Genomic DNA, 17167 nt, shown 5'->3' with positions numbered 1-17167 from the left:
CCCCATAGAAAGATCTCCAGGCAGACAATGTAGTGGCCAAATATTTTATAGGCTCGGGCCAAAATAAAAGAATGAAACAGACCGCCCTCCTTATCCCAAAAATTAAAACTGGGAAATCTTTTTTAAAAAAAATTGATCTTGTTGCTTAATTCTGCAAATAAGAGATTTTCCCACTGAATCATTTAGCTGGGCTCAAGAATGAGGTCAACCTGCCCTCTAATGGCCTGTCTCTAGATTGGCAGGCAGCAAATTGTGGAACCTGTAATAGCAGTGAAAAATTAGCAGTAAATAAAACACCCTTTTCCCAAATTTTAAGTGGGATCTGAGACCACTAAAAGATTTGTGGGGGTGTACATTCAGTTTCAAGTTTTATTGCATAAAAGTTTCCAGTGCCTTTCAGCATGTTTGAAGCTTAGTGATGAAGGTGCCAGCTAGAAACCGGAAAGCTGTGAGTTTTTGACCCACCTTAAACATGAAAATTGGCTGGTTTTGGCCAGTCACAGACATTCAGCCCAACTCATCTCACAGGGTTGTTGTTATGGGGAAGTTAGGAAGAAGAAGGATATGTCTGCCACCTTGAACTTTTATAAAATAATAAGTGTGAAATGTAAATGAAATGAAATTAAATTAAATCAAGGGATTTCCGCAATACTAAATTAATGCCAATCCATCGTCATCTTCACATGAAGGTCTTTATGTCTTCTCAAATCACAGTGCACTAGGAGCAAAACCCACCAAAATCATATTAGACCAGGGTTGAAATCCAGCAGGTTCTGACAGGTTCTGGAGAACCAGTAGCGGAAATTTTGAGTAATTCGGAGAACTGGTAAATACCACCTCTGACTGGCCCCCGAGTGGGGTGGGAGATTTTGCAATGTCCTTCCCCCAAGAGTGGGGAGGGAATGGGGATTTTACAGTATCCTTCCCCTGGAGTGGGGTGGGAATGGAGATTTTGCAGTATCCTTTTCCTGCCACGCCCACCAAGCCACACCACGTCCACCAAGCCATGCCCACAGAACTGGTAGTAAAAAAATTTGGATTTCGTATTAGACTTAGAAAACTCAGAATAACTTTATTGTCACTTTAAATGTACACTAATTGGCATACATTAAAATGAAATTTCAAAAACCATGTTTATTATTGAATGATACGAGAAAGGATCTAAGTCAAATTATATGCAGTCTATTTATGTATATCTCTCCCTGGAAGCACTGATTTAAGCACGTTTCTTTTTTTATGTCTTTCTCTGGTGAGATTTTCTCTTCAGTGAATGCTGAGTCCAAAGCAGCTTGAAAATATTCTGTTCAAAGTCACTTCCTCAAGAAAAGCATTGCATATTTGATACAGTCTTGGCTTGGGAATACGTAGGATACAAAGCAGCCCAGCTGTACACATTTCAAAATGTTGCACCTAAACTGAACAGAATGTATTTGCTAGTATGTCCAAGGAAAGACATATTATTGAAAGCTTCATCATCTTATTTCTATGGAAAGCCCAACTCATTGCATAGGGACAGGGGTTGTTGTTATAGGGAAGGTAGGAAGAAGAAGGATATGTCTGCCACCTTGAGCTTTTATAAAATAATAAATGTGTAATGTAAATGAAATGAAATCTAGGGATTTCCCCAATACTAAATTAATGCTAATCCATGGTCATCTTCACATGAAGGTCTTTATGTCTTCTCTCCTCAAATCACAGTGCACAAGGAGCAATCCCCGCCCCCAAAATCATATTAGACTTAGAAAACTCAGAATAACTTTATTGTCACTTTAAATGTACACTAATCGGCATACATTAAAATGAAATTTCGTTGCATACGGGTCTCAAAGGGTCACCACCTCCAATATATACTACATAAACATGAAAAAATAAACAAATAAACAAATAAATACAAAATTATGCATATATATAAATTATGCACAGAGAAACAACACAGTCTAGTTCGGAAGTATACACATACATGGCAGGGAAAAAAGAATCTTACTTCCACACTGAGTTGTTGCAAGTTATAGAGAAAAGGAAAAAACAAGATCTCACTTCTGCTTTATAGAAAACAGAAATTATAAATTGCTCATGCATTTACAGAAGGCGGCAACACAATTTGCATTACAATGGACAGAGCTTACTCTGTGACATAGCTAAATACATTCATCTCAAACCATGATAAACTAGTCTATCTTTTCTAAAAATGAAAAGATGGACTAATATATATAGTCTAGAGACGCTATGATAAGTTTAAGGAATGAATTAACTTTATATTGTTGACATATGAATCATTTTCCTCCAGATTTTGTTTTTGTTTTTTCCTCCTCATATTCCGTTTACTTGAATCACTATTATGCATGTGGTTTTTCTTACTATATTATCACATATTTTTTTTGTTTTTTATAATTCATCAATAAAATTGTAAAACTATTTTTGAAAAGGTACAGTTTATCATTTGACACAATTGTGACTTATTGTGAATATGTATGAAACAGCTTATATGCTCAGCCTAATAAATCCAAAGCCTATTTTATGCTTCTATGTGGCTGAATTTTTTAAAAAAGTCAATGAGTTTTTGGGAGGAAAGGAGCTGCAAAGACATCAAGATATTTTCCCCTAAAAACATTTGCTAGATGAGACAGAAATTCTTGCATATTGCAATTAGAATTCAAGAAGTTGTTGTTATTCTTATTATTCAAATATATTGAAATTCAACCAGAAATAAACTGGCCCAGGACACAGATGCACTGACATTGCAGAATCAGAGGTTTGAACCTGATTCCTTGTGAAAGTGTCCTATGTTCCACAAATCTTCTGTGCACAATTAATTTTAGACCAATATTCACAAAACTGCACAATCAGCCAGGAAAAAATAGCATTCCCTACCAGAGAGCCATGTTGAAGCCATTAGAATGCAATGCATCCCACCGCTGAATTATTTAAAAAGGCAGAAGAAAAATTAATAAAGGAAGCCTGGAGACAGTATTGCTTTGTAATAAAAGGGAGAGAAGAGAGGTAGTATCTTGTGTCAGCATAACAGAAACAAGTGAAATCTTTACTGCAAGCTAAGTATGAGTTAGCAGTGTCATGAGGCTCCAAAGAAGGCAAGTACATTTTTCTTGCATTGACAGAAGTATAATTTCCAAATTACCTATAGTAATTATTCTATGTTACTGTGCTTAGGTCACACCCACTTCAATCATTGTCCAAAGAGCTACCGTACATGTCAGCAATGGATTTCCTATCAAGAAATGGAACAGAAGAGACTGTAAGGAACAGGGCCATTGCAAAACTTAATCACTAGGTGGTGCTGGATTTAGCTGTACTGTGTACAATACAATATCAGAATGAAGTCAGGGTTTTCTAAACCTGTGCTAGTGTTGCCAGGTGTCCACTATTTGAGCGGACATCCACTTTTTTCACATTATGTTCACTATTTCTTTTTCACAAAATAGTGGACTTTTTTTTATTCAAAAGCTTTATGATGAAATTAAAATGTAATTTAATATTTTACATATTATTATAATATATTTGATGTTTTGAATTTTAAGTAAAGTTTTGAAGTGACTATTTTAATACGTGTTAAAATGTTTGTAAGAAAATATATAATTTAATTGTAATTTTTTTTTTATTTTTTTACTACTTAACCCCCCACCCCCCCACCCCCCGCTTGTCCGCTATTTTTTGGAAGCAAACCTGGCAACCCTAACTTGCCTTATCTTGTTGTTTATGCTAATCTTTGACTGTAATAAAAGTTTGATTTGATTTGATTTGATGTTGTTTTGGGTTTTTTGACCTTGGGCAAAAGACATTAAAACAATCTGTTTTACTGTAACTTCAGTCTGCTAAATGTAAGTTTTAAAATGAGTTTAAACATTCAAAATAAGGGGAATGTGAAGGTATTGTTGCATTCAGGAACAATCTGTTATCCAAAGTTAGGATTTGGGTTACCTGATGTTCATTTATTTTGGTCCTATAGAATGATATAGCATAAAAGGGAGACTTCACTACACACACATGGCTGTATAACTTCTAGATCAGAGGTCTTCAAACTTGGCAGCTTTAAGACTTGTGAAGACTTGTGGACTTCAACTCCCAGAATTCTCCAGCAGCTATGCTGGCTGGAGAATTCTGGGAATTGAAATCCACAAGTCTTAAAGCTGCCAAGTTTGAAGACCTCTGTTCTAGATCCTTAAACTGCCTTTTCTATTCAGGAATTTGTTTGCTTCTCTAGCTAAAGTGGATGAGGAAAGGAAGACATATCAGACATCTGAAAAAGTAAGTTGCAGAAATTAATTTATTTTAGCCTTTCTCAGAAGAAAACTTGTAATTCACACGTAAAAGAGGGTTTGGATATTGTACTGTGTGCTATGGTTTCTTTGGTTGTGGTTTGTTGAGGAAACTGCCGTTGGCTCTGTAAGCAAAGCAAATAAATTATATTTTAGTATGATGTATGTGTGTGACTCTGTTTGACATAACCAACTCACCTCACAGGATTGTTATTGTGGGAAAAATAGGAGAGGAAGGCGTATGTTCGCTGCCTTAAGTTTTTTACAGTAATAATGAAGGCAGGATAAAAAAAAATATCTTAAAAAATAGCTATTTAAAGAGACCAGACAGGTAGTTTAGTTTAGTTTAGTTTAGTTTAGTTTAGTTTAGTTTAGTTTAGTTTAGTTTAGTTTAGTTTAGTTTAGTTTAGTTTAGTTTAGTTTAGTTGATTTGTATACCGCCCTACTCCCGAAGGACTCAGGGCAGTGAACAGCCAAGCAATAAAATACATAAATACACAAAATTTAAAAACCAGATAAAATCAAATTAAATCATTTTGCCCCGGACAGATTAAAACACCCCAATAATTTAAAAACAGATTAAAATTTACATATTAAAAGAGGGAGGAGATTCGGCCAAGCCCGCTTGATGGAATAAAAAGGTCTTCACAGCGTGGCGGAAGGTGCGCAGATCCGGGATCCTCCGTATCTCTGGGGGGAGCTCATTCCAGACGGTAGGTGCCCCCACAGAGAAGGCTCTCCCCCTAGGGGCCGCCAGCCAACACTGTTTGGCTGACGGCACCCGGAGGAGTCCCTCTCTATGAGAGCGTACTGGCCGGTGGGAGGCTATTGGTGGTAGTAGGCGGTCCCGTAAATAACCAGGTCCTAAGCCATGGAGCGCTTTAAAGGTGGTAACCAAAACCTTGAAGCACACCCGGAAGACCACCGGGAGCCAGTGCAGCTCGCACAGGAGAGGTGTCACATGGGAGCGCCATGACGCTCCCATTACCACCCGCGCGGCCGCTCTCTGCGCCAGTTGGTGCCTCCGGGTGCTCCTCAAGAGGAGCCCCATGTAGAGAGCATTACAATAGTCCAGGCGGGAGGTGACGAGGGCATGAGTGACCGTGCGTAACGAGTCCCGATCCAGAAAGGGACGCAACTGGCGAATCAGGCGAACCTGATAAAAAAGTAGTGAACCTGATAAAAAAGGTAGTGAAGTCAAATATTTATGCTTGTTCATCAACTGTAAATTCCAAAACAATAGTTGATCAGAGTTAGAGAGGCTACAAAATCATCTAGTTGCAAGTTTCTACTTTTTTTGTTTTTCTTTTACTAGATGTCCAAAATCCATGAATTGGAACCAGATTGAAAATAATATCTAGAGGCAGAGCTTACATGGAAAAATGATGGCTCAGGGACTTCAACTCTCTATTGTAATCCACGTGACGGATAACGGCATGGTGTGGAGGTCAAGGGGGATGGTCCTGAAGGGTAGGAGGAAGAACTGCTACCCAGGCAATGGTCAGACAAAAGGGACTGCAGGCCAGGCCAACAAAACAACTTGAGAAAACTTCTCGGACAAACCCTTCCGTAGTTCACACAAAGATAAATAAGAGGAAGGAGAAGCACATTCAGACTGGCAAGATTCTGTTACTACAGAATCTAGCTGTTACAATAAAAGTAATCCCGGCATATATATAATGGTGGGATTCAGCCAGTTCTCACCCCTTCGGGATGCGAAGCTTAGGACTCCTAAGCAGTTTGGCAAACTGATTGTTGGAAGAAATCATTAGGGAAGAGAACTGGTTGTTAAATTACTTGAATCCCACCATTGCCTATATTGCATTGGTTTCTAAGTCTGGTGTACCTAGTTGGGCTGGAACATGGTTTGTGTAGTTTAATATTACAAGTCCCAGAAGACACTGCAACAAACAAGAAGACAGGGAAGAGAATTAGAAAAGAAGACATAACAGATGTTTGAGAGAGTGTGATGTACCCTTCCACTAAAGTTCAACCATCATATCTACAAAGTGAAAACTGCCAGAGTGTTTACCAATTGTGTAATGAACCCATGATGAACAGGAAAGGCTCTCTCTTGCTTTCTCTTCAAAGTGACCTTGGAGATAATGTTTCCTAGGAAACGAGCTCATGATCCAGCAAACCATCTGGAAATGGCTTTGCTGAATTCCAGCAGTTTCAGCAAACATTATGGTCTGGCAAGTGTGAAGAGTTAGAGTTATATGTATAAGGTCTTGCAGAAGTAAGGAAACTGTTCACAGCTGTTCAGGACTCAGCAGTCATGCACCATCTTCTTCTCCTACTCAGAAACCTTAAGGCTACATACAATGACAGCAATATGGGTACCAATCCCCTTCAGGCCATTCCAAAAGGACACAACTGCATAATTGTCAATGTCCTAACAATCCAAACACTAACGAAGCAACCATAGCTGGATCAAGTATCATAGGGCAGTTCACTTTCTGATTTCAACTCTGATTCAGAGGCCAATGATATGAAAATGGGCTCCACTGAGGCCCAACCCCACAATGTTGTCAAATCCTTAACGGCGGTGTACAACCAAGGAAGCAAGATTCACGCAGAATCTCATTAATCAGGTTTAATACCAGGGAAAGGGGATTAGATTACAGAATTTTAGAAACTAAAATAAAATAGCAGCCGTACTCATTGATTCATTCATTTATTCAGTTGTGAAAAGATTCTGGAAATAGTTCTACCGAGAATCTGTGGATATTTGGCAGATAGGACCAGTGTCTCTATCATTAAGAGAGTTGCTGACTAATCATCAAAGTCAAAAAGATTTCTTAAGTTTAGCAGTTGCAATTGAGTTTCCTTACTCCTCTATCATAGTTCCCTTTCCTCTTGATTTTGTGGATCTCCTTTTGCTATATAAATACTTGGAATGTGCCCAGTGAATGTTTTAAGTTCCTTGGCTCTCTTCTTTTTCTTTGATACAATTATTATCAAACCAGAGTTTAGATATGGGAGAGACTAAAACATTCTGAAGTTATCTTGATAGAGGAGCGCAGAGAATAAGGATAACAGTGTAATAATGTATGAATAATTAGAGGAGTGTGCAAGGCAGATTTGGGAAATAAATCGAAGGAGGGATACATGATCAAGAGAACAAAAATGTTCTTTGTTACTCTGAACACACTCTTTTATGTTTGAACAAAAAGTACAAGTGCTTCATCTAGGAACTTGGTATTTGCTTTAGAGTCCAGCAGGCAGATTAAAGGGAAATGATTGCCCAAGGCAAGTTTACAAAATGAGTTATTAGCGAAGCATGGGTATGTGTGAAATCAGTATGAAATCAGTCACATTGATTCCTATTGAGCTTCAGAAAGTGAATTATTCATTAAAATCTTCCCTTGCATTGCCATTTAGAATGACAAATCTGTTATGTTACCACAATTCTCTTGGGATTGCCAAACCCCAGAATAATAAACTCCTTCTTTGGGGAAAAATGCTACTTAAAATGAGCTCATAGTGAGGCATCATTATTCTCAATAAGTGCATTCAAATTGCTGGCAATAACTACTGGAACATCTGGGGATAGTAAATTATTAATTGTTGTCAAGGAGATCTCATAGACTGTCCACAAAGAAGATGGAAGCATATGTTAATACATAGAATATTGCAAAGCTGGAATGGGAAAAGAAAGGCTAGGACTGTATTAGCACATTTCTCTAAAATAATCATGGGAATATTGGATTTGGTAGGAACCATTATAAACTCTCCCAAGAGTTTCCTGCTTTTTACACTAGGTAATGGTCTAAGGAATATGTCCAGCTATAAATAGATCATCCATAATTAAAGTTTCTTGGGAAAGGACATAAAGCAGCAATGCAATATAAGAAATTAGTATCCGGGTTCTTCACTTTCCAGCCAGCAATGTTCCAGGAGAGAATGAAAATTAAATCATAACCATCAGGGGCCTCACCTGATGACCTGGCTGAACCTTCAGAGAGATATGAAACTAAGTGAAGAAGGAGAGACTTTGAAGAGCAGTTGAGCAGTAGAAAGCAATCATAATTCCTTTAATCTTTAATTAAAGCAGGGGAAGATGAGACAGGAGACCTGGAAAGAACCTAGGCCCAGATGGGGACAGCCTCAAATACCACAGAGCTTCAAACTAGCGAGAGCTTTAAATAAGCTGACTGTATATGTGCTTCTGTGGCGATATCCCTTTAGGACAGTGAGACAACCAGAGGATCAACAGAATTAGGGGTTAGGTTTCCACAGAGGGAGGCAGGGTGGGCTGTTGGGGGTTTGCAGGGGTTCAGGAGAACCTCTAGCTAAGATTCTGTGCAGTTCGGAGAACCCGGAAATCCCACTCCTGGTTGGCCCCTCCCACCCCCTCCCACCCCTTCCAGGAGTCCTCACATGGCCTGTTTTGGATGCAGGTAAGTGCAGGGCATGCGGAGGCTTGGGGAAGGTGAAAAACGGGCCTACCAGAAGTTCAGGAAGGTCAGAAATGGGCCCGTTTCCAGCCTCTAGAAAGCCTCCAGAGCCTGGGGAGGCCCTTTTTGCCCTCCCGGAGGCTTGAGGAAAACCTCCGGAGCCTGGGGAGGATAAAAACCACCACCACCACCACCTCCCTGTGGTTCAGGAGGCTGATTAGGTCACGCCCACCATGGCCATGCCGACCCAGCAACCGGGCAGACAACCGCTTGCTAAAATTTTTGAAGCCCACCCCGGAGGGAGGTGTCAAAGTTTATCAGACACCATTACTGGAGGCAAGGGATTCATCCTTCCAATCAGAAGGCATGGTCTGAGGCCTGGAATTGCTTAGCTCTCATTCCTTTGTTTTTTCAAAAAAATTTATTGAGTTTTAAAAAAAATCATAAAATCCAAAATAACAGAAAGGGAACAGAAATTGGGGAGGGTAAAAATGGGGGAAATTTTAAAAGATTTTTTTTTTAATTAAAAATTTTTTAAACTTTTAAACTTTAAATTTTTTTTAAAAAAAATTAAAAACAGAAAAAAATACATAATATATATTATAAAATGAGTAACTTCTGACTTTTTCTAATAAACATACAAATATACAATATAGTAACCTCTTACTTTAAATTTAAGTCAATACATATTAAACCATACAAAAATAATACAAATCAAATGACTCATTTATAGTTTAACTAACCGATAAAATATTATTAAATTATTGCTTAACGCATTGTAAGCCGCCCTGAGTCTCCGGAGAAGGGTGGCATATAAATCAAATAAAAAAAAAATGAAAATAAAACATGTATATGTAATTTTAGAACCATATGTAAAAAACTATGACTAAATATGAGTGAAATGTAACTTCAGTTTTAACATTCATGATATTTCTTTAATCAAACAATAGGTCTTGTGCTAATGTGCTCTGCTGAACACCTAATTCCCGTAACACTGTGTTTTGTCTAAGGATATCTACCCATTTAGTAGGACTATATTACTATTATCCTTCTCATTTTTTCTATTACCTTTTCCTATTGGTGTCTTATGATTATATTACTTTATTGTTTGTATGTTCCCTGAGAGCTTATGCATTCGAGAGAGACGAATTCCTTGTGTCCAATCACACTTGGCCAATAAAGAATATTCTGTTTCTCATCAAAGGAACTGCTTAGTTTTCATTCCTGAAGAAGGTTGCTTAAACAGATCTGTCATATGGGCAGCAAGTCCCATGTATTCCCCTGAGCTTCTGAGCAAAATCCCCAGAGATACTTTTTAATGAGACCAAGTTTCTACATAAAGAAGCCAATTATTTGAACACCAAGATGACAGTTTCTGCTGTAAGAAAACCTCGTTTACCCATAAATTCATTTGAGTTATCTTGAAGGAATGGCCTCTCCCTGTCTGACTATGCATAGATGTTATTTTCTCCAAGAGTAATCCATGAATTAGAAAGCCGTGTGTGTGTGTGTGTGTAAGCATGAAGGGAGGATGGAATTAGGACCATTCAATTAAACTATTAATAATTTAATTATTAGGACCATTCAATTAAGTTATCTTGAAAAAGCAGAGAGTTCTAGCTAAAGTCATTTGTCTAGTTCTGTTTGAAGTTCCATTCCAGCACCTCAGATTTATTAGAAGTAGAAAGTAAGCGATCTGCTTACAACTTCCTTGAATAATAAAAATTATACAAAGTTGGGAGTGTTTCATTAACACAGAAGGAGGTTGAAGTCCAACCATTAGGATTCATTTCTTCCTTTGGCCGATTCCGCTGGGCAAATTTCCTCTGGCAGCTTCTAATTTCTTCTTCCTTTGCTTCCTGTCTGAGAGATGCCACCCATTTAGATACCATACAGGATGTAGCCTGCTAGACTGCATCTTAAAAAGCAGAAAAGCAGTAAGGAGGAGCCTGAGTGGCATAGGAGGCTAATGCCTCCTACTAAGGCAGCATTTAACATCCAGCTGCCTGCAATTACTGCGAGTTCAATTCTCACCAGGCTCAAGGTCGACTCAACCTTCCATCCTTTCTAAGGTGGGTAAATTGAGGACCCAGTTTGTGGGGGCAATAAGCTGACTTTGTATAAATATACAAAAGTATGAAGGCTATTGCTTAACGCATTGTAAGCCGCCCTGAGTCTCCGGAGAAGGGCAGCATATAAATCAAATAAAAAAAAAAAAAAGGAGCTCAGAGAATGTTGATTGAGTGCCTTCTGGAGACTTAAAATTCAGCAAGTGTGCTTTTTAGAGGATGTCTCCTGAGCATATGCAGAGCACTAAAAGGGTATTGAATAAATAAGTAGCAGGTTTCTTGTTTCTATCTGAACTACATCTTGGAAGGTAAGATAGTAGGAGACAAGAAAGTACAGAGATTAATTTTATTAACAATAGGCCAGGTAAAGATAAATAAAAAGGCTGTATATATAAAGGCCATTACTTTTACATGCCTTTTGCTATTTGCCATCACAATCAAAAGGTACCTGAGTGCAAAGGGATAACACAATGTTTCCAGTGGTAGGATTCAAATAATTTAACAACCGGTTCTCTGCCCTAATGACCAGCTGGGTAGGTGTGGCTTGGTGATCATGTGACAGTGTGGGTGTGGCCAATTCAACATCACTCACGACAATGGGTGCTTCGCCTTAGCTATTACAATGTAATAAGGGTTAACCAGAGAGGCAGTTTCTGTAAGCAGGGCAATAAAAACTAGGCTAGAAACAACACCAGAAAGTTTCCTTCCTCCCTTCCTTACAGGATTAGCCCTGTAAAGTGGAAAAAAGCTAAATAAGATTTCTTCCAACAACTGGTTCTCCTTAGAACTGCTTAGAAAGTTAACAACCAGTTCTACTGAATAGGTGCGGACTGGCTGAATCCCACCACTGAATGTTCCCCTTTAGCACAAATCTTCCCACAAAGGCCAGAGAGCCACCTGTCTGAAATGCTTCAGCAGAACCTGCGCAAAACAAGGGCTTATGCTCAATAACTTCTGAGACTACTCAGTTTATGGCAGTGGTAAAAGGAACATTGTGGTTGTGAACCAAAAGTGGTAGTTGGAAATGCTGTGGTCATTAATTGAGTCAGTGCATCCCTATGAGCATTTTCTGCCGGAAAGTGGCTGAAAAGGTTGGTTTGCAATAAAACAGTCACAAATCATTTCATATGACTGTGGGATGCTGCAACTGACCACAGAGGCAAGTCAGTTTCCACTGCTTCAAATATAGTCATGTGAGTCCTTCCTGGAATCACACCAAAGCTGCGGTGTGATTCCAAGAAAATAGATGTTTTCTTGTATTGCAGACAATCTGCTTTTGATACATTTCTCACCTGCTCCAAAGCACCTTTTTTGAGACTGAATTCAACATGCAATACAATTCTAGTGAGGACACGTTTCCCAAAACCGCTAAAGTGCAATAGTACAAAAATATTTACTCTTTTCTCCAAATCACAAGAATGGCTGTGTAGCCATATCAGAACATCTATAAATTCCAGAAGCACCATTAATGAAACGCCATTTACCATCCTCAAAGCTCTCTCTGCAGATGCACCAGATGATTAGCTCTATTCTAAAATATGAGGTTTCCTTCCTCAGGCAGGAAGCAGGTGTTATCTGGAAATCAAAGAAATAAGTTTCTTCCTTCCGAAATACTGAAGGGTTCATTTTGTGCACGTTTCATAGATGGATAAATCAGATAACAGCCATATACAGTGCAAATGATTGCAGCTTCCCTGCATTTAATTAAACAAGCATTAGACAGTACAGCCTTGTGTGCTTCTTAGACATGCAGTAAATCTGCACTAAGGGTCTTTTCCCACAAATTATTTATGGTGTCATTGGAACAACTTGGTAACCCCAGTGTTACCCCTGTCATAATGATGTTTTCTTCTGGCCAGGCATTGATTTATAGAGCTTGGGCCTTTTGTATTTTTCATCCTGCAGCAATGTTTAAAACATTGCATAAGTCAGACAGTCAGATGGTTCAGCATTATACCATTAGCTCTAGCACCACAGCAAGGCCCAATAGAGCCATTGTCAATTCAAATGAAGGTCTTCGTGGTGGTATATGCAATGTATTATGATGGGAGCCAGATGTTTTAATCAGTGATATTAGTCAACAAAACCCCTGTAATGCAGATGTCACCACGTCATCAACCATACTGGATATGATGTTTCTCATCTCATCAAGAAAGGGGCTTCCACAGCCTTAAGATCAGTGGTGAAATCCAATTTTTTTCACTACCGGTTCTGTGGGCGTGGTGTGGCTTGGTGGGCGTGGCTTGGTGGGCATAGCAGGCGAAGGATACTGCAAAATCTTCATTCCTACCCCACTCCTGGGAGAAGGATATTGCAAAATCTCCATTCCCACCCCACTTTGGGGCTAGCCAGAGGTGGTATTTGCCGGTTCTTTGAACTGCTCAAAATTTCTGCTACTGGTTCTCCAGAACCTATCAGAACCTACTGGATTTCACCCCTGCTTAAGATTCATAATTAATATAAACATTCACTTGCCTGTATTGACCTCAAGTAACCCTGTATGGAAATACATTTTTGACGTGAGTCATTAAAGTAAAGCAGATGAAATAATAACAAAAAAAGTCAGTTGAAACTTTCTATCTGTAGAAGTAATAATAGCCAATATATATGGAGGGTGCCAGTTCTCTCATCATTATTAATAACATTTCTTACACCTGAGAATACTGGAGTGTGACAGTTACTGTTACAATCTTCAAAACAGGAGATAGAATCATGCCAACAAACCGCAGCCCTATAAGCCTCTTAAATATAATTAGCAAATGCAAAGCATTTAAACAGGAAGTTGCATAAACTCATGGACCGAAACTATACCTTACAGACAAGCAGGTTTGGGGGGCAAGAGATCTACAATAGACCACTGCCTAATTCTGCAATCTCTAGCAGATAAATATTCACATGGCACACAATCTTCATTGCATGTAGTTTTTGTAGATTTTAAAGCTGCCTTTAATTCAATTTCTAGACAATAATTATGGAATAAGCTTATACACGCTTCCTCTGACAGTTGTCTTCTGTTGATGATGTCAAGATTATAGGGAAGCACTAATCTTAGACTCAGGTTTGATTGTGCTGGCCAAATGTCGAATGCAGTTACAACAGAGAAAAGTGTCAGGTTGCTTGTATTTTACCTTTTTGCTGTTTAATATTTACATAATTTCCCTGGTAAGGTGTTTGCAAAGTCAGAACTTGTGGATTTTGTTTTAGATCTTATTGGTAGATAAGAAGTAAAATAGACCTAACTGGTTTGTCTCCAGTTCTTATTTGGGTAAAGTCATGGGAATAATTAGTTGGAGATACAGGGCTACAAATTAAATTGGGCCTTGTAACAAAAGATTCTCCAACCTCCAAGGGACTCCTAGAGATTCACACCTGCAAATAATTATGTTTTCTGACATAACTACTTATGGATTGGAAAGAAAAGATTTTTCTATCTAACTATATATATATATATATATATATATATATATATATATATTCATTAGATTTAGAAGCTGCCTGATTTGTTCAGTGAATCTTTGCCCTTGTTAAAATAGTGACATGGTTGTTCAGTGAATCTGGCTTCCAAGTTGATTCTGCTTGTGAGAAAATTGTAAAAAGTGAACCCATGATCTCAGGGCTACCTGTAGTAGTCCAAAGACTACTTTAATCTCACTTTCTCTCTAAAAGTAGCTGGGGGGAACACTTGAGTGTTGCTCACTTCTACTGGAGGAATGAATCAACTTCACTGAGCTGGTCAAGTACCCAAGACCTGAAGGAGAAGCTTCACACACGTGTTCTCCCAGTTTAACAGGAAAACCAATTCAATAGATCAAGGGGTCTCCAACCTTGGCAACTTTAAGACTTCTGGACTTCAACTCCCCAAATTCTGGGAGTTGAAATCCACAAGTCTTAAAGTTGCCAAGGTTGGAGACCCCTGCAACAGATTACTCTATTATCCCTCTGAGTGAGAGGAGGTCCAGTCCCACCAGGAACAAGCTTCGGTGCTTCTGGCCTGATTTCGCCTGGGAGTCATTCATTCATTCGATCGATCGATCGATCTGGCCTGACTTCGCCTGGGAGTCATTCGTTCGTTCGATCGATCGATCGATCGTTCATTCATTCATTCTTCTCAGTTTCAATAACCACGTTTTTTCCAGCTGTCCTAGCTGGTTGCTTCGCGGGAACCGCCGAGGACACCTGTCCTTTCCTGGTGCTGAACTCCGGCTAGTTTTTCCCCCCCTCCCTCGGGTCACCCAGTCCAAAAGAGAAACTCACAAGGATGCTACAGTATAGTCCTATGACCACACACTCTCCCTCCGCTCCTCCCCGGCCCTTCTCTTTCTTCTCTTTCTCCTCCGCTAGCACCGCGTTCGCTTTCGGTTCCACCTCATTTCTGCCCTTCCTTCTCTCTTTTCGTCTTCCGTCCTGTCCCGACTCACCCTACCCCACCCAAACCCCACCCCATCCCGCCTCCTTCGACCACAGCTCTTCCCCGAGCGCCGCGAAAGCTTCGTTCGGCTGCCGCCGGCTTGCTCAGCGCTGGATCCTGGGGTGGTCGCGGGGGTCTCAGTCGCGGAGTTCCCCGTTCGCCTAGCCAGACTGACGCGCGTCCGCTCTCCGGAGCACAAGACGTCCCGAAGTCCGGGGTCGACGGCAGACACGCAGCTCAGGACCCCGGATCGTGGGAATCATTCTGCATCTTCCCCTCTCTTCGTCCCTTCCCTTGCTCCACCTTCGAATGTTTTTGCGATCTTTCGACGGAGAAAAGAGGGACTCCAGGTGGCTTTTTCCTCCCTTCGCAAACTTTCCAAACTACCATTAGTCTATCTTCTGAAGCCTCGTCGCTTTCTTTCCGCTGGCAAACCTCGTTTCTGTATCCACCATCCACCCCCAGGTTTAATTCCCCGGGCTGCTCTCTTCTAAAGCCTCTCCGCTGTTGACACCCCCATTTTCCTTTGCTCTTCCTCCAGGGCAGAGCATGGTTTCCTTTGAGAAATTCCTCAATTCCATCCTGCACCCACTCAGGTAAACTGTTCCTCCCCCCCTACCTGCCTCACAGAACCCTCCCCTTTCGTAGAACCCTTCTCCGCTTTCTCTGGTCTCCTCCAAGGCTCAGCATTGACACGATGAAAGAAGTTGGCCATCAAGTCAACTCCACTGGCAACTCTACTTTTGACATTGATGTTCGGTGCCCAGTTAATATAGATTTCACCCAATGGTTCCTGCCTGCTTTCTACCTCATTCTCTCTGCCTTGGGTCTTTTGGGGAATACACTGGGCTTGTGGACCTTATGCAGAAGTTCATGGAAGAACAGTTGGAACTCCTTCAATGTGCTATTGTGTAACTTGGCAATTGCAGACTTGTTTTATGTGATTACACTGCCCTTCTTCGTGTCGTACTATCAGCTGGGACATGTGTGGCTCTTTGGCCAAAGCTGGTGCAAGCTAACTCGGCTTTTCTTCCATGTCAACCTTTATGCCAGCATTGGCTTTCTGACCTGCATCAGTGTCCATCGTTACCTGCACATTGTGCATCCAATGAAGATGATAGGACGATGTCAGACCCTTGGCTCTGCTGTCTTTCTGAGTGTTTTGGTCTGGCTCTGGGTCATGATTCAACTTTCTCCTGATTTAACGTTTAACAAAATGGGTCTCAAGCCTGAGAAGTGCCATGACACAACAGAACACAAAAACGTGGAGTCCTATCTGTTATACTTTCAAATTTTAACAGTGACTGGCTTTGCTATTCCTTTCTTCATTGTCACTGGGTGCTATTGTCATGTGGTCCTTGTCCTCAGGAGGAACAAAAACATGGACCCTAGCCTCAAGCAGAAGAGCATCAAACTGGTGATTATGGTAATGACACTTTTCTACGTGTGTTTCCTCCCGTATCATATCTTTAGGAACCTTAACTTGTTGTCTCGAAGATGGCAACGTCAGGGATTTTGCAACCAGACTTTAAAGAATATTTATATCTTCTACCAAGTGACTCGAGTCTTGGCTAGCCTGAATAGTGTCCTGAACCCTTTGTTATACCTGCTGGCCCGTGAGGATTTAGGGGTGCAGTTGAGGAAGTTTGGTAGAAGCATGAAACTGAGTCTGAAGACTTCTTTCAAGGGCAAAGTCCAACCCCATTTGGAATTAAGGCAATCAAATGTTGTGCTTGATAAAGAATGTGAAGAGATACTATCTAGTGATCTCTGAATGATTGTTTGAATTTGAAGGAACATATCATACATGCCTACCATCTGCAAGACTCTTCCCTCTTTTCCAGCATTCCTATCATTTGATGGATGCAGGTATTAATAGTTTGAAAACTGGGTTTGGACCACAATCTAGAAGCACCATGCAAATGTGCAGAAGATGTGGAGTGAGAATGAATTCAATGCAATGGAACAGGCTATGAAAGATAAACAAGTAAATTTATGGGCCTGTGGTTTTATTAT

General features: G+C 40.1%; 1 protein-coding gene across 1 annotated transcript; it reads left to right on the top strand.

Moving 5' to 3' along the window:
- Positions 1 to 15700: 15700 nt before the first annotated feature.
- Positions 15701 to 16925, top strand: LOC139314394 (P2Y purinoceptor 1-like). Its single transcript, XM_070940005.1, has 2 exons — positions 15701 to 15747; positions 15833 to 16925. The coding sequence occupies exons 1-2, from the start codon at positions 15701 to 15703 to the stop codon at positions 16923 to 16925; spliced, it is 1140 nt and encodes a 379-aa protein (XP_070796106.1).
- The last annotated feature ends 242 nt before the right edge of the window (positions 16926 to 17167 follow it).

Source organism: Pituophis catenifer, unplaced genomic scaffold (assembly GCF_029215685.1).
Source record: "Pituophis catenifer annectens isolate HBS135680 unplaced genomic scaffold, rPitCat1.0.hap2 SCAF_3, whole genome shotgun sequence".
NCBI classification, from domain to species: domain Eukaryota; kingdom Metazoa; phylum Chordata; class Lepidosauria; order Squamata; family Colubridae; genus Pituophis; species Pituophis catenifer.
This window is presented reverse-complemented; position numbering and strand designations above follow the sequence as displayed.